The sequence below is a fragment of the Phasianus colchicus genome, chromosome 15, assembly GCF_987193195.1.
Source record: "Phasianus colchicus chromosome 15, bPhaCol1.hap1.1, whole genome shotgun sequence".
In the NCBI taxonomy this organism is placed as follows: Eukaryota; Metazoa; Chordata; class Aves; order Galliformes; family Phasianidae; genus Phasianus; species Phasianus colchicus.
This window is the reverse complement of record NC_143450.1, coordinates 2547873-2571272: the sequence shown is the minus strand read 5'-3', so window position 1 is coordinate 2571272 and position 23400 is coordinate 2547873. Positions and strand designations below refer to the sequence as shown.

Sequence of the window (23400 nt, the reverse complement as noted above, 5' to 3'; positions counted from 1 at the left end):
ATCAGGATCCTGCTCAGCAACATGTATGAGGCACAAACTGGTTTCCTGCACATGCAGGGAGATGGAGGTGCTGGCTGACAGGAGTCATCTGACCACCCATCAAAAGCAGCAGAATTCTGGAGCAAGCCATTGAAGAGAGAAGGTGGAAGGTAGAAAGCCTGGTGCAATGTGGTCTCCAGCATGACTGGAAAGAAGAGCAAGGGGAGTCCCACCAAAGCCTTCAGCAGTCAGCTGGAAGACTCACCATGTGTGTCTCACCCAATGGCGGGATCCCTCAGCATGGCCACAACTTCAGAGTTCTTGTTGCCACGTAAGAAAGTCTCAAGTGCTTGCCCCTCTTTGTTCCCTTGAGACACCATAGCCCTATAGAGGTCTGGTCTTGAAGAACACCTCAAAGGAACAAGAAAAGTGTAGATGTGGCACTGGGAGACATGGTTCTGTGGGCATGATGGGGATGGGTCGATGGTTGGACTTGATCTTAGTGGTCTTTTCCAACTTTAATGGAACCTTAATTCTGTGATGTTATGACCAGTTTCTGCTTCACCTGCCTGTTCAGATCCTGCTTCTAGAACAATATTCCCAGATGAATGGGAATTCCTAAAGGAATTGCATATTTGCTCTCCTAAATTTAATCTCTCATCCAGTGCTCAGTTCCTGTGTGAGCTGTCAAATCCTGCGCCAGACCTTGCAGATTGTGGCACAAGTGAAAAATCTGGATATCAGAGAAGGTTCCTGAGCTCTGTTCTATGGGAAAAAAAAGGAGACCTGATGGTCTCTAATAAACTGTGATCTTCTTGAAATCCTGAGGAAAAGCAGCTCTGGCCCCTCCAGGCAGCTCAAATCAATGTCACAACACCCCAAAAGGTCTCACTCAGCCTGAATAATAAAGAAGGGTTTTTTTCATCTGGAATACCGATTTCCCTTCTATTGGGCTTGAGCTCATTTGATGAAGAAGCAGAAAGATTAACAGATTAGTGTAAAGGAACATCAGACATCACATTAGCAAGATATTTAAAGCAGGATTGCAGCCCTGAGTTCAGACAAGACAAAACCCCGCAGCAGGGACTGATATCTGTCAGATCCTTCCTGGCAGCAGCTTTGCAGATGCTCAGGAGCATGGGGGAGTTTGGAGCATGCGAATAGCGAGCCATGTGGGAGCCAAATAGCTGCAGGCTTCCAGGTTGCCTGGGCCTTTGGAGATCTCTCCAAGGAGCTGAATCAGGGCACTCTGCTCTGGATTCTTTGCTGTGAAGCAAGGTCCATCCCAGGGGAGAAGTGGTGGTTTGCTGCCTTCCCAAAATGATGACTCTGGAGGCAGCTTTGATGAATCCTGCCCAGCTCTGTGCTTGTTTTAATAGAAGCTCAGGCATTTTGCAAGCCAAGAGGTGCTCATGAGGATGTTTTGCTAATGGGGCGGGGGCATCTCTGGCATCTTTGGGCAGGATCCTCAAGTGAATGCCCAAATGGGTGTAGATGATGTGCTAATTCAGGATGTGTCCTGCCCTCCTGACAGGTCACTGCCACAAACCTGCTCTCCTTCCACCCACTCCTTCCTGCCAGGAGCTAAAGGACTGAGGCAATGCACAGCTCCCACCTGGGGAACCAGCAGTGTGCAACAACTGAGGCAGAGCCAGAGATGACAAGGAGGTGACAAAGTGCTGGAAGTGGCCTTCATCCAACAAGGCCTGTTGCAAGGGAAGCAGAAGGCAAAGACCTCAGTGAGTTCAACCTTCTGCTATAATGCTGAGGTATTGCCACAGGCTGCCCAGGGAAGTGGCAGTCATCATCCTTGGAGGTGTTCAATAAAAGGGTAGATGTGGCACTGAGGGATGTGGTTTAGTGGGCATGGCAAATGGGTTGATAGTTGGACTTGATGATCTCGTGGTGTTTTTCCAACCTTAATGATTTGATGATACTATGATCCTAAGTTAAACCATCCCAGCCGAGCAGTGTGTGCTCCTGGGAAGACAAAGACTGTGGGAAGAGCTCTGTCTGGAGCAATCTCTACTGAACATCTCAGTTTCTCCCATGAGCACAGTGTGGGTTGTGCAAGTGGAGCCAGGAAGGACTGGCTTGCAGGACAGTGGGTAGGAACACAGCTCTCCCATGGAGCTGAGCTGTGCCCAGGTTTTGTAGTATGACTGGAATGCACAGCAAGTAGGCTGGGGAGGGATGAAGGTTCTTTGGGCTTGGCTTAAGGCTCAAGTCCAGAGGCATCTTTCAAAACAAGATAAGAAAGGGGTTCAACCCAGAGAGCACCCTGCAAGGTGTCAGCTCAGCCTCTGAATGTCCTCTGTGCCTCTGGGCAGACACCAGCTCTGGGGCCACAAGCACACAGTGGTCACCCCATGGAATGCCCCCCTGGGCTGCCTTTCCCATCACAGCTCCCAGGGACAGAGCTTTGGTCTGTACATCTGTGCCACAACACCCCGCCCTTCCTGCCCTATATCACACACCCCCTCATTACCTCCCACAGCACCCCAACCCACTCCTTACCGCACCCTTCTTCCTCCCCCTGCTGCATCCCACCCCAAAGATGCACCCCAGGCATCATCTCACGTCTCATCCACTGCATCCTTCCCTCTCCCCCTTTGCAGAGAGATGAGAAAATGCTGGGAACACATGCTGGCATTGCAGAAATTGCTGTGCTCCTCCCTCCCCCCAGGATCAGGGTGCCTGATGTAGCAGGCTGCAGGGCTGAGCCCCGCTCCAGGCTGCTCCAGGAGCAGCACTGCAGCTGACAGCCTGGCCGAGCGGGCAGAGCGGTGCCAGGAATATCAATCAGTGTGCCTTGGCCAGAGCCAATGCTTTCATTGCGCTGGGACTTGCAGGAGCTGCCGAGCTGTAGGGACATGGGCTCAACATCCTTCAGGATTTGGGAGGAGAAAGATATGGGAGAGGGGAAGGAAACTGCCTGAATAGGGCAGAAGGAAGGGAACAATCAGGAGAGAGGGATGGATTGGGGCAGATGTTGCAGTGGAAGCCTGGAAGTGAAAGGCAAAGGGAAAAGGGGGGAGTGGGCCAATGGCTGGCTAAGCAGGGTGGGGAGGAGGAATGGGCAGGAGTGGGGCCTTGGGGCTGCAAGGCCAGCAAGTTGTGGGTAGAGCATAGAGCACAGGTATGAAGGAAGAGATGAGAGTTCTGTGCAAACCGCCAAGAGAGCAAAGGATGATGTCCCAAAACCCGGTGGGGACAGAGGCTGCCAAGCAGGAGAGATCTGATGCTCTCCTCAGGAGGATGGGGACGGGAAGCACCATGCCTACCTGTCAGACACTCCAATCACTGGGGTCACCACACCATTTACACCTTGCTGTCAACTTGCCATGCAATGCAATCTGCATACAGCCCTGTGCCACCTCCTCTTGGGACAACACAGTACCCATCCACGTGCCACCTCCTCCTACATGGTTCCCACCCCTGTGCCACCTCCTCCTCGGACACTGTAGTATCTGATCCCATGCCTACTCTCCTAAGACAACATGGCACCAATCTCCACATCATCTCCTCCTGCAGGAGACATAGCTCATCCCATCACCATGCAGCCTGCACTGGGGGGTGCAGACTGGGAGCATCCCACTTCTCGCCCTCCTTGACACTCCCCATGAGCGCTCAGGGCCCTGCACTACATCCCCAGGCACACTGAATCTGCGCCAGTCCCAAACGAGCCGGAGATCAGGAGCTGATTTGCATTTTGGGAACTGCTCCCAGCACAGCTTCTATCCAGAGCAGGGGAAAACAGGGCAGGTCCCCCCTGAACCCTCCGCTCCATCTGCAGCTCAGCTCTGGATCCATTTATCAGCTCATTCCACGTGAGCGACCTTGACAAAACCCAATGACCCAGGACGGCAGGAGACTTTCCCAGACATCTGCTAACACCTAAACCTGCAATTTATGGAGACTTACAACTAAATTCTACCACAAGACAATTTCATTTCTGTCCATTACAGCTACAATATTCCTCTTATTCCCCCCCACCTGCAGAGAGTAATTAATGCTGCACTGCACTGCCTCGCCTGCAGGCAGGTGCAGGTGCCTCTGCTGAGCTCGCAGCAGTGTGCCCAAGCCAACATCACTCCAGCTGGCTTTGTGGGCAACAGGGGGCCATAGTGACCTGGGCAGCTTTGGGTTTGTGCAGCCAGGAGAGGAGAAAGGAGGAAAAAAAGTAGAAGAAATGCCCCAGCAGATGGGGGCTGGGAGGGAGGCAGAAGAAAATACTTTGGCACCTGAATGTGGTTGTGTTCTGGCTGAGGGTTCATCAAAGAGCTGCTGAGGGCGAGGAGGGAAGGGAAAGTGCTTTCAGATGATTCCCAAAGGGCTGTGAGGAGAAGCCACTTCTCCAGCCTGGCCGGCTCATCCTTGCAGGGCTGCTGCTGGAGGTGGGTGCCTGTGTCTCCTTTCCTCTTCTGCAGCCACCGCACCTCCTGCAGGGCACAGCTATGCCTGCCCAGGAGGCCCAGACGCTTCCCGGCCGGTTGGAGATAAAACCTGACGCTGTTAGCAAAATAAACGAGGAGGCTGGAAGAGCCAAGGCTGGCACCAGGCTCAAACCACGGAAGCCAGAAGCACTGGTTTCCCCAGCTGATCTAATCTTTCCCAGCGCCAGACCTCCTCTTCCCAGCGGGCTGGTGGGGCCGGTTGGAGCCCCTGGGGAAGAGGTGAAGTCAGTGCCTCCTTGCACCCGAAGTTGAACCAACAACTTTGAGAACGAGGGAGTAAAGCCAGAAAGGGGGGACCACGATCTTTTTGAGGAGCATGGCAACCTTGCTCCATTGCAAGCCTGCTTGGGAGGACATTTCCTCCACAGTGCTGATACTCGTGTGGTGGGGTGGGAGCGCCTTGCTTTTGGTGCCCCCCCAGCGCTGCTGACGCACCCAGGCTCCATCTGCATCCGCGTCCTCATTGCAGCACTGCGGCAGGATTTGGGTCATGCTACCAAGGCGGGGCTCTGCTCCTCCGCCTGCTGGCCCAGAGAGGTGGAGGTCTCATGTGGACAAGGGGATGGATAGGATGAATCAGGAGAAGGCATGGCACAGGGATGCTGGGGTATATGTGTGGTGAACCATGTCCTGGAAGAAGGCTCCTTGGAAGGCTGAAGATGGGAGAAGTCGTGCAGGGAGTCAGCGCCCTGGGACCTCTGGGTTGGCTAGTGGGGGATGGGGGAAGGTTATGGAGGGGCTGGCCCATGAGAACATTGTTTCTGGGCAGCAGGAACGTGGGAAGCCTGCCTGGGAAATGGCCGGGAGCCAGAGCAGCTTCAAGGGCAGCACGGAAAATAAGGCACAAGCAGTCAAAAATAGAAAACTTTATTGAAGTCAAATCCAACAGGGCAACAGAGCTCAGCCCTGTGGCAGGAGCCCAGCCTGCCACTTGGGGCTCTCCATGGGGCACAGGGATACAGCACGGCGCGAGATGGACCGAGTGGCCCTCACCCATGGGCCAGGAACAGATGAAGCCACCCATCCCCTATCTCCCTCCCTAGTAGCTAAGGACAGAGCTGAGAACAGAGCTAAGGACAGACTCGACAGGTGCCAAAGCAGAGATGAGGTGCAAGCCAACTGGCCAGACAGCCCAAGGAGAGAAGGTTCCACAAGCTCTGGACCCCTGCGGTCCTCTCATGACCTCCAAGCACACCAGCCAGCAGCCTGGTCCTGCCCACACCCAGCCCCATGTGCAGCACAAGTCCCGGCCAGACGCAGAGCAGTGACCTAACCGCAGCACACAGCAGAGACCCCGCATCCCACAACTCCGACCTCCCAGCCCCATGCCAGCAGTGAGGAGCCCCGTGTGAGGAAAGCGGCTGGGCCCCGATGCTTTCACTGTGCCAGTGATGGCAGAAGGCCCAAGCCCTGAGGAAGGCAGAACCCAAGCCTGGGAAAAAGGCAGTGCTTTGCTCCCCTGCCCAACCCCACCTTCCCGGGCAGCCCAGCAAGTGCTGCACTCCAGCTTTTGGGATGCTCTGCATAGGGAGCTGGACACAGCTCTATGCTCACATTGCCCCAGTGACTGTCAGTCCCCAGAGAATACCCAGCTGGGTGGTGTCCCTCCGGCGCTCCCCATGCAGAGGCACAGGCATGCAGCAACCTGTGTGTCACCACCACCCAGGTCCCAGCCCCGGGAGCTGTGACAAGGACTGCAATGCTCTTCTGTCCCTGTCCCTTCCCCGCCCTGCAGTCCAGGCTCACTCCCACACCTCGGTCCAGATGGGTCCCCGGTGCAGCGGGGGGGCCGCTGCCGGCCTCAGGATGAGCTCTCCTACCTGCTTGTTGGTGTATTTCTGGGGATTGGTGCGGTAGCTGTAGTCCGAGTACTGCTCGGAGCCCGTTGAGTTGTTGTCCCCGGTGCCAACAAAGGTGTTGGTGGCCGGCAGGTCCTGCACCACTTGGTGCTTCTTGGAGGCAGAGGGAGACTGGGGCTGCAGCTGGATGGAAGGCAGGGGTGAGTTGGAGCGGTAGTGCCGGCCCAGGTCCGGGCTGCCCGGTGGGTAGTTGAGGGGCAGGTGGATACGGGGGCTGTCACTGACAGAGTCATTCATCAGGTTGAACTTGAGGGATTTCTGCAGCCCTGTCTCCTCCTCATCCTCTGTTGGTTTGGGTGGCTTCGGAGACTTGCTCTTCTTCACCTTGTTCTTGCTCTTGCCACTCTTGCTGGCCTGCTTGGGCGCATACAGGTCTTTGGTCTCTTTCTTCCCTGCCTGGTAGCCACTCTTGGCCTCCCGCTGTCGGCAGTAACGCACCAGGACAACCAGCACAATGACCAAGGTGACAGCCACAATGCCAGCAATGACTCCAAAGAGAATGTTACTTCTCTGCTTGCTGCGCTCATACTCGGGGTCCCCAGCAATGTCTATGTCAAGTGGTGTGTCCAGGCTGTGCCCCACCAGCGTGTCCAGCAGTGTGCGATTGGCCAAAGTCTCGTTGACATAGAAGTGCACCAGGGCCGTGCCGTGCCGTGACGGCTTGCCCTTGTCATTGACACGCACAACCAAGCGGTGCAGGCCATGATGCTTGCGCAGGATCTCCTTCTCCAGTGTGATGTCTCCACTTTGGGGGGAGATCTGGAAGAGCTCAAAGGGGTTGCCTCCTGTGATGCTGTAGGTCAGCTCGGCATTGACGCCGGTGTCGATGTCCTCTGCCTTGACCTTGCTCACCTGCTGGCCAGGGCTAGTGTGGGGCAGAATGTGCTTGTAGGTGGCATTGGAGGGTGAGGTGATGAAGGGAGCATTATCATTCTCATCCAAGACATTGATGGTTACCCCTACGTAGGCAGACCTGGGTGGATCCCCACCGTCCACAGCCTTGAGTCGGAAAGTGTACGTACTTTGCTGCTCCCGGTCAAAAGAGATGCTGGAGAGAATGGTGCCAGTGCCATTCTGGATGACAAAATCCCCATTGTCTTGCTCTACAGACAGCTGGATTCGGGCATTTTCTCCTTTGTCAGCATCGATCACCGTCACCATGCCCACGGGGCTGAGGGGTGGCATGTTCTCCATCACCGAGAAGTTGTAGCCACTCAGCATGAACTTGGGGTCGTTGTCATTCCTATCCATGACATTGATGGCCACCGACGCTGTGCCCTTCAGGCTGGGGCTGCCCTTGTCTGCTGCCACCACCAAGAACTCGTAGCGCTCCCGCTGCTCACGATCCAGCACCGCTTTCACTCGAATCTCTCCAGAGTCAGGATCGATGGTGAAGGAGTCCTTGGAGGATGGGTCGGTCACCAGTGAGTAAACCAGCTTGGCATTGGAGCCGCTGTCTGCATCACTGGCACTCACCTCCATCACTAGGTCATTGGGCTCGTTGTTCTCAGGGAAGGCCACCTCGGTGAAGCTCTGGCTGAAGACGGGCGCATTGTCATTCACATCTACTACCTGCACCTTCAGCGAATTGGTGCTGGAAAGGGGCGGGTTCCCCGAGTCCACTGCCACAATCTCGATTGTGTAGTCCTTCACCGACTCATAGTCCAGAGGTGTGGTAGTCTGCAGGAAGTATTTCTTCTTGCTGTCGCTCCCTGTTTCACTAGCCTGCCGCAGCTGGAAGGGGACGTCCCCAGCCACCACACAGGTCACCACAGCATTCTCACCCTCATCTCGATCGGACACCTGTACCAGAGCCACTGCTGTCTCTACTGGTACGTCCTCCGAGATATTTGCCATGCCATCCTGGTGGGTGACCAACCCAATGCCCCGAATTTCTATAGAGGGCGCGTTGTCATTCATGTCCTTGATGGTGACCACTACCTGTGTGCGGGCACTCTTGGGGTTAGCCCCCTTGTCTTTGGCCATGACGGAGAACTTGAGGGTGCTGACGTCCTCACGGTCAATGGGCCCCTGGACAGTAATGAGCCCTGTGTTGCGATCCAGGCGCAGCAGCCGGCGCACCATATCTGATGCTTGGTGGAAGGAGTAGTCAATCTCGGCATTGGCACCCTGGTCCGAGTCATTGGCCTTCACCTGCAGGATGGAGGGAGGAGATGGTGAATGAGAGGCCAGAGTGGGGGGAAAAGGGTGGATTTCCTCTTCTGAGGCTAAGACCTACAGGGCACCCTGAGACCGGCAGGGTGGCTGGGAGTGGCTCTCTAACAGAGGCCTTCCCTCACTCTTCCAGAGAAACCGGCTGTGCCGGTTGGGCTGAGTTCCCCTCCCGACTGGCTCCAGCATGCAGAGAATCCACTGGGAAGCAGCACTGCCAGAGCCAGGCAGCAGTGGGGAGGGACAGCCCCTGCTGCACTAAACCATCCCTTCCCACTGCCTGCAGCCAACAAGTGGGGCTCGCGTGGCCGGGAAGATAACAGTGGTGAGGCCACACACAGTTGTGACAGCTCCATCCCAGCTTGCACCAACCATCCCTTGCCTGTCCGCCAGCCGCTCTGCATTCTCATAAACCTGCCTAGTATTTGCTTTCTAAAGAAGATGAGGTTTGTCTAACATTTGCCTCCCTAATCGGCTCTCCGAGCAGCCTGTTCTCTGCACCATTTGCTGCTCTGCCGTTATCTTGCTCAGCAGATTTGGATGGAAAATGAAAGTTGTTAAATGTAAATTCCACCTTTTACCTCCACTCACAAAAAAAGGCGGAAGTCATTTTACCCAAAAGATAAAAGCAGAGCAATGGCAGTGGTGGTGGCTCAGCCCATTCTCCTCCCGGCCTCGCGGCTCCCTTATCTGCTTCCAACTTCCATTCTCTTAACGGTGAAAAACGATTTTTTAAAAATTCACATCAGAATTAGCGAGCAGATGAGAGCCAGCCACACTCTCCTTATTAAGACAGCAGCTGCCGATAAGCAGATGTCACTGCTATCATGTCGATGTTGCCTCCTAGCAAGACCCACCCAGACCCAGCCTGTGGGTTGCCCACGATGGTGCAGAGTCCTGTGTGCAGAAAGCACTCCGGTTCTGCAGACAGCATCCCCTGTCTCTCTGTTTCCACGGAGCAGCTGAGGAAATGCAACCAGTGAAAGGGTCTATGTCATGTCCACAGGCAGTGTTCAGACCAGCCTGGCATGACTCTTGTCTCCTCCACAGACCGTGGGTCCCAGCTCTCCCCAAAACCTGCCACCATGCCTCTAAAGACCCTGCTGCTACTCCCCACCCTGGCTGAACTCCCCAGGCATCCCATCCCACCATGTTTTAGCAGAAATGACATCCCAGCCTGATGCTGTGGGCTCCTACAGCATGCAGCCCTTCTAGGATCTCCTTCCCCAAGGCAGCACATGGCCATATAAAAGCCCATGGATTGTCCCTGTTAAAGCACAGGGGAGCTGGGGAAGATCAGGAAACAAAAAACCAACCTGGATGACGGAGTGCCCCACGGGGCTGTTTTCAGACAGCTCAGCCTCATAGAGGGCCTTCTCAAACTTGGGTGCATTGTCATTCATGTCCACAATGGTGATGCGCAGCAATGCACTGCTGGCCCGTGGCGGGTTGCCCCCATCCTGCACCTTGATGGTCAGGTCATAGGAGTCCCACTGCTCCCGGTCCAGGTTTCCCATAACGATCAGCTGTGGCTGCTTCTCCTCCTGGTCCTCAGCTACCTGCAGCCCAAAGAGTTCCTGTGCCTCAGGGCCAGCCAGTAGCTCATAGGAGGCAACGCCGTTGGGCCCCGAGTCCCGGTCCATGGCTGGAGGGATGGAAAAGAGAGCCCCGATATTGGTGTTCTCAGGGATGGTCAGGGTGAGGACAGGTGAGGCGAAGTTGGGGGTGTTGTCATTGATGTCGAGCACTTCGATCTGCCCCTCCAGCAGGCGCGGGCTGTTGTTCTGGATCAGGTCAGTGATGGACACTTCGAACTCCAGGTAGCAGGGCTCTCCGGGCAGCAGGTGCTGGCATTCACGCAAACTCTCCCGGTCGATGGAGGTCTCTGTGGTGTAGATGTCTCCTGTTTTGCCATCCACACGCAGGTACGGGGCCCCCACTTCCAGCTTGTAGAGGTGCCCCACGTCGGGGAAGCCGTAGTCAGAGGCCAGGCTGCCAATGAGTGTGTTGGGGGGCTGCTCCTCCTGCACTTTGTAGACCACACGCGTCCCGCAAGCAAGGGCAGGCAGCTGGCAGAGGAGCCACAGGGCCAGGCAGGAAGCGAGGGTCCTCATCCTGTGCCTCAGGGGAGCTGGAATGACACAAAATACCTTGGGTTAAGCTGCTTGAGCTCTGGCTGCACTCCGTGGGACTGCAAAGCCACGACTCAAAAAGAAGGGAGATTCCAGGACCACCTGGTCCCAGCCTCCACCAGCAAGGGCCCAGGAAGCCTGACCCTGGAGCGCGAGTTCCCAAAGAGCAACCCTGTCAGCGAAACCCTGGCCCTTCCTGCAAGACACAGGAAGCCACTCCTGCCACCGTCCACCCTCTTCGTCACCGCACACTCTGTAATTACAACCAGCCAGGCATGCTAACGGGGCAGACTGCACGCAGCCTGCTGCCAGCAACCCGATGGGAGCCAGCCAGGCTGGGAAACAGCTTCTCACCACAGAGACACAGGAGCATTGTGCACCATGCACTGTGGGGACACTACTGGCCACGTATTGCAGGGACATGGGGGAACTGTGCACCCTGTCAGCACCATGAGGCTGTGGCAGCAAAGGGACAGGTAGGGTCCCTGCGTGGGATGTGGGGATGTAGCTCCTCAGCACTGCAGGGACATGGGGCATCGCAGGGATGCAAGGACATGGAGCACTGTTTGCACTGCAGGGATGCCACCCCTCCAGCACTGCAGGGATGCAGCGCACTGCCACAGCAGGCACAGCACAGCACTGCCCTCCCTGAGCTGCCAGCTTTGCGCTGCAAAGGCACCACCCACCCAACACTGCAGGGATGCAGGAGCCCTGCACAACACTTGCACTGCACTGCATGCAGGACACTGCCACCTGCCCGTGGTCCCGGGCAGAAGAAGGGACAGTGCCTGGCACCGTGCCAGGGGAACACTGCCCACCCTGCACTGCAGCTCCCAGCATCCATCCTGCAGTCCCTGAGCTTCCCTACAGCCCTTCATGGCCCCTGAACACAACGGGCAGCACAGCATCTCCCCTTCGCTGCACGGTCTCTAGGCAACCCCGCACCCTGCACCAGCTGAAAAGCATTCCCTGCTCCTTCCCATTCTCTCTTGCTCTTGGCTGAGATGTGCCTGGGGGGTGCCCAGGGCTGTCCATGTCCACCTCACCGACTGCAGAAATGGTGACAGGAGCGCTGCCCCCTGCATTGCAGACGCACACTGCACGCTGCACTGCAGGCACCCAGCCACTGGAAACCTCCTCCCAGCGTGCCGACACTGCAGGGCCAGTGCCAGCTCTGCAGGGACTGTCCCCTCTGCACTGAGCCACACGCTTCATCACCTGCACCTGGCCACCAGCCTTCATGCCGCCTGCTTCCCTGGCTGTGAGCGGTCACAGAGCCTTCACTGTATGTCCAAAAATCAGCATCTACAACATCTGCCACAGCACCTGAGCAGCAACTCGCTCCTTCCATTCCTATCACTTCCCTCCATGCTCTGCACCCAGCTTGTGGAACGGGATGGGATGGGATGGGATGGGATGGGATGGGATGGGATGGGATGGGATGGGATGGGATGGGATGGTGCTCCTCCAACTATATGGCCAAATGCAAAATTCCTGCTCGCTTGGAATCATGTGTCTCCTCAACAAGTGGAATATCCTGCGCTGGCTGCCCTGTTGCTTTCCACAAGCCAGCTGCTCACAGTTCCTCTATCCCCTTGCTTGCCCATGGACAAATGCCTGCCTCAAGCTCTCCCTCGGCAGGTGGAAACACAGCTCTGCTTCTGAAGATGAAGCTCTGGCCCCAAAGCCTAGCTCCACTCTGCTCACTGGTCCTGCAAACACCCTTTGTGCCAGAGGACAGATGCTCCCAACCCGCTGAGAGCACGCACAGCCATCCACAGGCACATCCTGGGTAGAAGGGAGGAGGAAAGCCAGCCGTCCCCAGCCTGCACATGGCCGGGGATGGAGGCAGGAAGCTGGGCAGGAGCACAATGTGGCTCTGCATCAATGCAAGCAAGACCCAGCAGTGAGCATGCAAGCACACAAGCACACGCATGTATATTCCACAGACTGTGACTACGCATCTGTAGGAAAAAGGCACACGCGTATGTGTATGCACAAGCACTGTAAGGAGCACACCCATGCCTGCACCAGCAAAGCGCGTGCACCAGGACGGAGCTGGCATTGCTGCACTGCGTGCACACGCGTGTGCACAGAGCGATGTGTGTGCGCGTGCCCCTGTCCCCATCGCTGTGCATTGGCATGATGTCACCCTGCACGGGGGCATTTGTGCCCTGCGGATGTGGGTCTGAGCCCACGCCAAACATCGTCATCCCATTGCTTTGGAAATGTCTGTGCACTGAGGGCGTGGAGCATGAGGAACAGGGCTCCAGAGGATGCCTGGCGGGGAGGCACCCAGCACGGGCTGTTTGCCCACGCCTGTTTGCATGCGGCTGGCGCTGACGTATCCACCCTGCCTAAGCCCAGGTGTGAGGATTTCAGCTAAAGGTAAAAGTCCATGTGCAGGGCCGTGGCTCTGCCGTCACACAGCCCTGACTCACCAGGACCAGGAGCCCAGGGTAGGAAGGGAGTCACCCCAGGGTGCCCTGCACCCATGCGGCGTTCTCTGGGATAAAGGTCTGGAGCCTGAACCCTGTGTTAACACAGGTGAAGGGAGCCTCCAAAATGGGGAGCTGGAGGCAGAGTGGGGCGATCACCCTAGAAAGAGGTGGCTACAGGAGAAGGATGGGAGCCAGGCACCTGGGTTCGCCAGGGAAACAAATCCTGCTTGGTGCTTGGGGTGGGGACGACACACAGCAGACGTGAGAGCCCCAAGCAGGGCGTGAGGAGAAGGAGGAAGCTCCACCATCGGGGAAAAGCACGTCTGTGCAGGAGGCAGAGGCTTCCCAGGGGCCGGTGCACAGCAGCGGTCTATTTTCCCATGGGATCTAAGGACCATCCCACACTTTTTTCTCTGGTGCCAGCCACCTTTTTCCGACCTGCTGGCAGAATACAGAGTGCTTAAAAATAAAAACCGCTCCCAAAACAAGTATTCCTCGGCACACACAATTCTCCCTGCGGGGTGAGTGCGAGAAGAGACCCGACCACATGAGAGAGGCGTTAGTCACGCTGCTTAATGCATGACTGGGAAGCTCTCGGAGGACAGTGGCATGCAAAATCCGACAGAATTCACTTATTCCCCCCCAAAAGACAAGCCCTAATGAGGGAGAGGCTATAAAGCACGGCTAATTCAAGCAACTGCTCCAACAAGCCTGCGATTCCCACAGCCTCTTGGCTTCGTTCCATAGTCAGCGGCTCCACATGGGGTTGGTTGCCGATGTCCCCCCCCCCCTCTTTCTCCTGCTGGGGGCTGATTGTACGGCTCCCAGCCCTGCTCAAGTCCCTCTAAATGCTGAACATCCCAGCGCCGATCCCCCCACCAAGAGCCGCTGCGTGTTCCAAGCCGAAACGATATCCCACCCGATGCCAATCCCCGCGCATAGGGCTGACATTAAAGACGATATTGTCCCCAAAACGGCCACCGACGCTCCGACTCGCACCCAGCGCGTTGCTGGGTCGGACTCTCGGTCCCGTGCCCAGAGCAGGGTTTCCTCCTGCTCCGAGCACTGCGGATGCTCGGTGTTTGCTCGGGATGGATGCGGGCTGGGCCCGAGCACCCGCGATGGGGACCGGCGCCCGCTTGGATAGCTTTTACCCCAAAATTATTAATCGGGAGACGAGCGGTGAAGGAAAAGAGAGCAAAACCTGGGATCCTCCTCCTGCTCCACATCACTGCAACTCGTGCAGGAGCAAGGTAGCGACCTGTCAGAGCGTCCCTCGGGGCAGCTTCCATCCTCCTCTCCAGCCCCTAAAATCCCTCTCTGGGATGCTGAGGGCTCACGTACCGCCCAACTATCCCTCTCGCCTGGCGGGGCCGGAGCAGCGGCAGGGCCGCAGGGAGCTGCCGGCAGCGGGAGCAGCTCTGGGAAGGACCGGAGGCGGACCGGGCTGAGGCTCCGCAGCACCGAACGCTGGGAGCCGGCAGTTCTGCGCCGTGCACGCATTGCACACGCACACCTCACACGCACATCGCGCGGACACTCGTGAAAAACACAGCTGGGAGCGCTCTGTCCGGCGCACACAAGTAGCGAGCACGGCTTTGCCGAGCCGCACGCACCCGCACCCCACTGAAACGCTCACTTACACACTCACACACACACAAGCACACGCGCAGCCCCCGCTCCTCCACTCGCGAACCGCTCCTGGCGCACCGCCCGGCGACACGGGGACACAGCGCTGCTGCCACAGCCGTGCACCCATCCTGCAGGCACCTGCCCACCGCCTCCCCGCTCCGCTCTGCCACGCACGGACAAACGGACGCGGCCCCGCCGCCCACCCGCAACTTCTCCCGCTCCCACGCACCGCTTTCCCACGGCTGCAAACACCCTCGGATTGTAGGGGGGAAGGAAGGGGGGAGCACACGCCCCTACAACCCACTCACGAACGCGCACCCAAACGGGGAAAAAAAACACCCCCGCGCCCCCCCACGGACACGCTCCCACGCTGGGGCACGGCTCCGGGTGGCACAACAAGTGGCAGCGCCCGCCCCGGCCGGCCCCAGCGATACCGGCAGCAAAACCAAACGCCCAGCCTTGAGCCCCCGGTGCCGCTGCCCGTGTCGTCGTCGTCCCCCCCCCCACAACCACAGCCACGGCCCCGGTCGTGCGTGGAGCTCTCGGCCCTGCCGCGGCTCTTACTTGGATGCGGCCGGCGCTGCGCTCCGTGCCGGCTCCTGGAGCGCTGATCCAGCGGCGTCTGCATCGCCTCCTCCCCGCCGGGACCGGGCTCCCCCCACCCCCCCGGCTCCTCCGGTTCGTTATCCACGGATGAAAAAACAAAATTTCTTTTTTTTTTTTTTCTTAAAAAAAAAAAAAAAAAAGGGGGGGGGGAGGGGGGGCAAAAAATATATATTTTTTAAAAAATTAAAAATTTTCCCTTGGGAAGCACCCCCCCCTCCTCCCCGGGCCGGGATCGCGGCTCTCCGGCGGAGCGGCGGCGGCAGGGCTGGCGGCAGCCCCGGTGGGCAGCTCCGTCCGTGCCCGCCTCCGTTCCTCGGTGTGTGTGAGGATGTGCAAGGGAAGCGCAGCGCAGGCACGGCCCCTTCCCCCCCTCCCTCGCCACATCCCCGCTGCCTCCGCCTCTCGTCGCCGCCGCCGCCACGGGGAGGTGGAGCTCCGGCTGCTGAGCCGAGCCTCAGCCCCACCGGGCACCGGCAGCACGGCCGCCCGCTCCCGACCCCGCTCCCAGCCTTGGCAGGGGCCGTAGCATCCCCCCACCCCTCCCCGTACCCCTTTTTCCAGCTCATCACCCCGGGACCCCCCGCTCCTTGTGTGGGACGTGCGTCCCGCTTTGCTCCCTTCCCACTGCTCCTATTTAATTCTTTCTTTTCTTTTTGGATTTTGTCATTCATTCGCTTTAATCGGACCTGTAAGGAACGGGATCCGGGCTGGAGATGCATCTCCCCCTCCCTCCCCCCCGCCCCATGCTAAGTTTGCCCCTCAGCGGGTGCACACACATGGCTCTTTGCATGACTCCATCCAGCGGTCCTCTCCTGCCACACCTGGCTGAATCACACTTTTATTGCCGGGTGCCAGGAACAGGGAAGCAGAGAACACCTGCGAGCTGCCGGCTGCCCTGGTGATGCCTTCACCCTCTGATTCCTACAGCACATTTTGTAGGTGAGCATGAGTGCCAAGTGTGAGTCTCAAAGTGCAGCTGGGGCTTAGGGACAGCGCAGTCCCCAGGGAAATGACATCCTTCACTGCCCCTGAGCGCCCATCAGGGCTGGATCTGCAGCCTGGCCTTGCTGAAGGCCTTGTGGGGCGGCTGGGATGGGAGCAGGTGCCTTACATGGCCAGGCACCCTATGGCTTGGCACCCACCTGCTCTGAGAGTCTGGGGCCGTAGGGGCCGACGAACACGGAGATCTTTCAGCCAGGATGCTGGGAAGTCCTTCCCGATCCTCCGCAGCGCGAGGATGGGAGCAGCTGCCCGCTGAGCTACGCCAACCTGTTGCGCAGCTCCCGTCGCTGCACACATGCTCAGCTCGGCTGCGGAGACTGCACCATCTAGAGGCTGTGCCGGCCGGCTCCGAGCATCCCTGGCTCAGGCTCAGCCCCGCATTTCCCCCGCAAAAGGCAGAGCTAAGCCCGCGGCAGGGCTTCTCCCCGCCGGGCAGGGGCTGGGGAGAGGTTCTCCGAGGGGGGACACCGAGGCTGCACTGCAATGAGCCATCCCTGTTCCTGTGGTTTTCTCCATGTCAGTGTGCATGAAGATTTTTTGGGGGGTGTTAATTCTCAGGAAGGGAATTTTGCAGAGGATACAAAGCAAGAGCCTGGGGAAAGTAGAAGCCGACCGTGGACGGGCAAGGAAAGGCTGCGGGGTTCGTCAGAGTGAGACAGCAGGAGCAGGAGCTTCGGGAAGGGAGCAGAGCAGAGTTCCCAGGGGACACAGCTTTGGTTCTCAGCTCCAGCGGCCCTGAGAGGGAGGAGAGTGGGAGGAAGGGAAGAGCGAAGCAAATGACCCTGCAAACCCCGGGCAGCGCTGTGTGCAAGCTTCTAAAGGGGCTGGGAGCAAACTTCATGGGGCATTGTGGCCAAAGGTTCCCAGCTCACTCCCGTTGCAGGCAGGTGATGTGCACGCAGTGTGCTCCTTATTGGGAAACAGGGCAGGGGTTTTGCTGGGTGCAGCCGTGCTTTGAGGGGCAGCTCCAGGCTGTGGAAATTGGGGGTTTGTCTGCCTCGACCTTCCTGCTCTGAAGAAGTGGGCAGGCTCTTTTCTGCAGCCCTCCAGATAGGAGGAGAGCCCATTGCCAGCATTGCCCTGTTCCATGTATTTATGCAAGTCACTGCCCTGTACTTCAACGTACCCACTTCCTATCCTGACCAAGGATAAAGCATCAAATCTCCACTATGGTCACTGCACTCTTGGCCAGAGGTATTTCACCAGCCCAAGTGCAGCCCGGTGGTGCCGGTGATGCTGCTCTGCCATACCCAGCCCTCTCCAGCAGTGCACAGACAGCTGCTTGGCGGTGCCAGTGGGCATTGCTGGGAGAACAAAGCCTGCGAGGGAAAAGCATCCTGCTAAACCTCCAGGAAAGCGAGAAGAAAGGGAAACACGGAGAGCAAATGAACCTTACAAGAGACTAAATCCCCCTCCCCGACACACGCACGCAGCAACCTGGCTGCCGTCTGCTGCAAGGAGTTCAAAGGCTCCTCTGTTCCCTCTCATCAGCTCTGGGCTCCGCAGGAGAAGCAGCAGCTCAGATTTGGGCAGCAAATGCTAATAACACAGATGTTCTGACAATTCGCTTGTTTCTACAATTAAAAACAAAAGCTCCTCCGAAGCCAAATGCGCGGAAATGAGCACATTAAAGAACTTCTCCTCCTCGCACCCGCCGCCTAATGAAGGGCTGCGGGTCTGTGGAGGACGGGGTTCGATTTTGGCCCGATCTGGAGTGCACGTGGGATGCTGAGGGAGAGGAGCATCCCTGGACCACACTGCAGTGCCAGGGCTGAGCGACTCATGCGGTCAGGGTCTCTGGTTCCTATGGGATGCTCTGTGCCGAATTACTGCGAGATGTTTTTTATTACTGTTTTAACTCTTATGATTTTTTTTTAACCTTGTTTTTCTCTCGGCTGCACTTTCGCTCACTCATTAATTTTGGTATTTTTCTCACGGTATATAACCCCTGTCACGGCTGCCATGGCAACGGGAGGGAATGTGCTCAGCGCTAAAATATCCTCTCAAAAATAACAAAAATAAGACAACAGAGGCAGCTTCTGTGGGCTGCTGCAAATGCAGATCTGGCCCTGGTGCTGTGACGGCCAAGAAGGATCCTGGATGCCGAGGAAGTCCCTGAGCCCTGCAGTGCTCAGCCCCATCCTCCCCCTGTGCTCTATCACCACTGGGCCAACGTCTTGAGGCTGAGCACGGTACAGCCTCCAGAATTCATTTCTTCCCCCCAAATATCACCACAAATGAAGAAGAGATGTGGAAGCAGCATGGAGAAGTGCTCTAGTGCCAGGGGCTGGCTGGCTTCAGTGACTTTTTGCTCCTGCATGGATTCCAGTGGTGATGCCATCAGGTCTCAGGCATGGTGGCAGCTTGTCATACAGTCCTGTTGTCTCTTTCTGACAGGATTACCGGGCTGCTTGAGAAAGGCAATTGTGTTGATATAGTACACCCGGATTTCTCTGAGGCATTTGACTTACTTCCACCTGACATTTTGATTAAAACTTGCATTATAAGGAATTAACAGGGCACATATTAGATGGATTAAAACTGCTTCCCCAGCAGATCTCAGAGGTAGTCGTTAATGGGCAGATATCTGCACGTAGAGCGATTTTACCTACGTCCCCCCAGGGACCAACTCTTCGTCCACTGCTATTAAACACTTTTATCAATGATGGAGATGAAGATATGAAATCTTTGCTGGTAAAGCTTGAAAATGACACCAGGAGTGATGAGATAGAGAGGAAGGAGGATGGTTTCCTGCTGAATCACCTGGTTAAATGCCCGGGGTGCATTTGGATACAGATAAACACAGGAATATATCTGGGTGCTAAGCCTGCAAGCTAGATCTTGGAAAGCAAGGACTCCAGGCATGTCTACGCAGGCTGGAAATGGTTTCCAAACAAGCCAGCTCACCTGAAGCACTGCCAGGGTATCTGCCTCATCCAGCCCAGCAGATGAGTGCCTACAGAAGAGGTATTTAGGGGGCAGTGTGAACAGTTTCCCCAAAATGAAGCTGATGTACCCACCTGCATGTGTCTGACAGCCAGCCCAGGTCCAGGGCTCTGCATCTGCACCCACACTGCAGGGAGGGACTGGGAGAGCATGGCAGGCCTGACCACAGCCAAGCCTAAAGATGCGGTGCACAATTAACAAGGACATTGTCAGATGATCTGAGGGTGTCCTCCCACATGGAGAGGACCCGTTAAATTCCACACGGAGCTGCAACAAGAGCAGGGGCTGAAGAGAAGACACAGGTGAGACCCTGAGCTGGAAGCCAGCTGGTTTGTGCTGAGAGCACTGGAAGAGCTTTCTCAGGGAGCACAGGGGATCACAGCATTGCTCAAAATTTTGCACTCAGATGAGATCTCTTTATTTAAAAAGAAATCACTTAATCCAGCTGCTGGGGGCTGCTGTGTGAATGAGTTGGGGCAAGCAGTCTCCCTGGGCCTGGGCTGAATCTCACACCTCCTCCTTGCTCTCTCCAGCCCATGGCAGGTTGTCCATCACGCCCTGCAATTATTCAAACAGTGATTAATTGAATTCTTGCTTCAGGGTTCAGATGGGCTTCTGTGGAGATCAGGAAGGCTCCTGTGGTCTCCACCTAGCATCTGCAGCAGGGAAGCAAAGCACATAAAGTGTTTGTTTTCTTTTCTGAGACCATGCTGACTAGCTTGGTGCCCAATGCCTGAGCTGGCCTTGGAGTTTGGGCTTCAGAGGAACTTTAGTGCTCTTCATAGAATCACTGACGTTGGAAAAGACCTCTACGATCATCATGTCCAACCGTCCCCCTACCACCAGGATTGCCCACTAACCACATCTACACATATATTGAATACCTCCAGGGACAGTGACTCCACCACCTCCCTGGGCAGCCCGTGCCAATGCATTACCACTCTTTCTGAGAATAAGTGTTTCCTAATATCCAACCTGAACCTCCCTTGGCACAACGTGAGGCCATCACATCTCATCCTATCGCTGTTACCTCTGAGAAGAGGCTGACTCCCCCCTCACTACAACCTCCTTTCAGGGAATCACGGTGATCAATAAGGTCTCAGCATCAAATACTTTGCTCCCAGGGTTCCTGAGAGAGGTGTGACCCTACAGAGGCAGAAGGCAGCTCTGGGGGGCAGATTTCTGCAGACATAGTCTTGCAAGACCCCAGTGGGAGCTTCCACATCCCTGCTGCTCCTCTGGGCTCGCAGCAGTCTGCTCCTCCTCCCCGAGGAGAATTCCACCCTCTTCCTGCTTTTGTTCTGCTCAAGTCTCCTCCTTGAAGTCCAGCCTCCAGCTGCAGCCCTGACTTGTCTGCAGTGGTGGTCTGGGGGGAGAGGAAGGAGAAAGGGAGAGGCTGCCCTCAGACTCACTGCTGCCTGGCATGGGAGAATGTGGAGCCCTGGCCATTGCTATAGGGCTTGATCAGGCCCATTGGGTGGGTGTCAGAGCAGCCAGCCTTGGGTGATGGCCTGGGGCACTGTGAGGCTGGGGTTGAGGTTGAGGGCAGCAGGGTGGGATGGAGAAGCACTGAGGCCGTGCTGGCAGGGTCAGTGCTCTTCCGTGCCCCACCAGAAGGGACGTGTGCGGCCCCACAGCCGCTGTGTTTGCTGTCGGCACGGGGCTGTCATCTCCCTTATCTCTGCTCTCTGTTTGCTCTGCGATATCCCTGGGGCCAACACTCTTCCAGGGCAAAATCCAGAGACTCCAGAGTGAGACGCCAAGGGAAAAACAGTGCTAAACAAGTGACAAACAAGCTGGGCTATGCTGGAAAAATCAAACCAACTCCCTCCCACCAAGAAGATCTTTCCCAGCAGTGGGAGCCCTGAGCTGTGGAGATGGGCACAGTGGGCCAGATCCGGCCTCATGCAGAGATAACACACACCTTTGAAAGAGAACCAACCTGAATCAGGTGTTCTGTGGGTCTGCAACATGAGGTGCTCACATTGGGACCTTCACATGGGGATGGGACAGCCCCATGGGGTCATAGAATCATAGAATCATAGGGTCTGGAAGGGACCTCCTTATTGAGCCCAAATCTGCAACGGACCTCTGGAGGTTATTGAGCCTAAACCTGCTACACGCAGGACCCCCAAAGTCCAGGAGCCCCCTGGCCTATATCATTCACTTGAGGCCATTGGGGAGGCTGAGAAGCTGCGTGGGGAGGGCAATGAGACAGCAGTGGGGCAGTTTTGTGCAGAGCTGTGAGCAGTATGTGTCTGCAGAGACCAGACTTTGCCCATCCTGGTAAACAAATAGCATCGATTGCTCCAAAGCAATAACTGACTCAGTCATCCGTTTCTCCTGCTAACTGACACAACCTGCGGGGCCCTGAACTTTTGTATATTTATTTTAGGACAGAAGCATTAAAGGGAAAATATCAAACAACAAATAATCTACATGAGTGCTGGCTTCCCAGCACTCTCTTCTCCCCTGGCTGCACGTGGACCTGCATTCAGCTTTCCCCTCCAGATGAGCGTTGTGGGTTTTGATGGAAGTTATAGGTTTGTGCAGCACCTTCTTGCACAGGGGTGAATGTTCTTTTGGACATCTGCAACACTGAATTATCCCCTACTGTTTCTCTGCTGGTTGCTTTTTTATGCCACCCCACTGCTAACGTGCAGCCAGTTAGAAATGCAGTAGAAAATCTCTGTGGCAGTAGGCTTTTCCAGCTGGGGGAGATTTCAGTCCTCAGGAGGAGATGCTGGAAGCCTGCTGAGCACACGAAAGCACCCAGCCTGGGGATCTCCAGGACCTGGGTGTGGGAGTGGGTGCTGACCCAGTCCAGCAGCCCCATTGACGTACCAGGAGCTCCAGCTCCAGTGGCAAAGGCTCAGGCTGGCAAACAGCTTTGTTTCATCTCCAGAGGAAACACTTCAAAGCCACCCGAATGCTTTGATTTTGGAAAGGTTTTCATTCCTCTGAAGAGAAGAAAAGCTCCCCTGGTGTGGTGCAAAGGTCCCCGAGAGGCACCACAGCCCACGTGGGCATCAGCAAGGTGGTGGGAGAGTGGGGCAGCCACCAAGGCTCCATGTCACTTCTTGCAGCATGTCACTGGTGGCCTGGCATGGGAAATGGGCTGCCCTGGCCCTGGGTAAATTGAGTGTCTGCTTCCAAGCACTCAAGAATTGTTGGGGATTTTTCCCTTTGCTGAGATCTGGGATGGATGGCAGGGATGGGCTGAGAGCCAGGAGGAGCAGGAACTACAGGTGATGAGGGGAAGGCCCTGGGTGCCTCTCTCTGTAGGAGTTGCTGGGGACAGGTATCACCACAAGGACACAATCTTCCTGTTACTGCTCCTGATGTAACCCTTGCTCCCTTATCCTGGCCCACAGCAATCAAGGACTTTGTCATAAGAAGAAAAAGCCTTCTTGGTGTCTGGGAGCTCTTTGCAGCAAGAAGTACGATTCATTTCCTTAGACAAATGAGAGGAGTGGTTTGAATAACAAAATGTATCTGCCCAACTGAGGCTCCTGGAGAAAGCACCAAAAGCTGGCCAGCAGGGAGCAAGGAAACTCTCTTGGAAAGCAAGGCACTGAAGCCTTGAGGTTTGGAGATGGCTGTGAGGAACACTGCAGGAAGCTGTAAGAGCTGGCGGGAAGAGAACTCATTTCTGCATGGTGAGAGATGGTTGCTCCCAGCCAGCAAACCCAGCTTCACCAAAACAACCACTCAGTGCAGGAGAAATGAGGGCAAAGCAAATGGGGGCAAGAGCAAGAAATGCTGCTAGGGTGATGGAGGGCCGTGTGTGCCAGGTATGTGTTGTCAAGCAAATGGCCAGATTAGCAGAGAAAGGGAAATCACTGGAGAGCATTGGCCTGGCTTGCAGCAAGGCTTTTTTAGGGAATCTGATCTCATTAGGTTTTACTCACCAAATTAAATCTCTTGGCTTGATTACAGCAGTCACTCGGACTTGGAGCAGGTTGAAGGGCCACGTGCAAAGGGGTTGTGACCCCATTCCTCACCACGTCAGCCTGCAGGGAGCCCAGCACCAGAGCTGAGTGGCACTGATAAATCAGGGATGCTGCTGAGTCTGAGGATTACATTGCTGGAGCCAGAGCGGGCAGAGTTAGGAGGGAGTGAACTGGAGAAAAGCTGGGAGCGATGGCAGCAGTGCCTGGGAGACCTGCCCTAC

The 23400-nt window shown here is 56.3% G+C and overlaps 1 protein-coding gene across 4 annotated transcripts in view; it reads right to left on the bottom strand.

Moving 5' to 3' along the window:
- PCDH1 (protocadherin 1) overlaps positions 1 to 16585 on the bottom strand; it is a 50375-nt gene extending 33790 nt beyond the window's left edge. Inside the window, exons 1-3 of one of the 4 annotated variants that reach the window (XM_090150661.1) lie at positions 16421 to 16585; positions 9784 to 10598; positions 6257 to 8449 (exon numbers count right to left, since the gene is read on the bottom strand). In XM_090150661.1, the coding sequence (XP_090006787.1) occupies positions 6257 to 8449; positions 9784 to 10598; positions 16421 to 16577 (3165 nt within the window). In that variant the 5' untranslated portion in view covers positions 16578 to 16585. Of the gene's footprint in view, positions 1 to 5287; positions 8450 to 9783; positions 10599 to 15236; positions 15389 to 16420 lie in introns of those variants that run through there. The other 3 variants (XM_090150662.1, XM_031597966.2, XM_090150663.1) reach the window with 3 other exon arrangements.
- Between the last annotated feature and the right edge of the window lie 6815 nt (positions 16586 to 23400).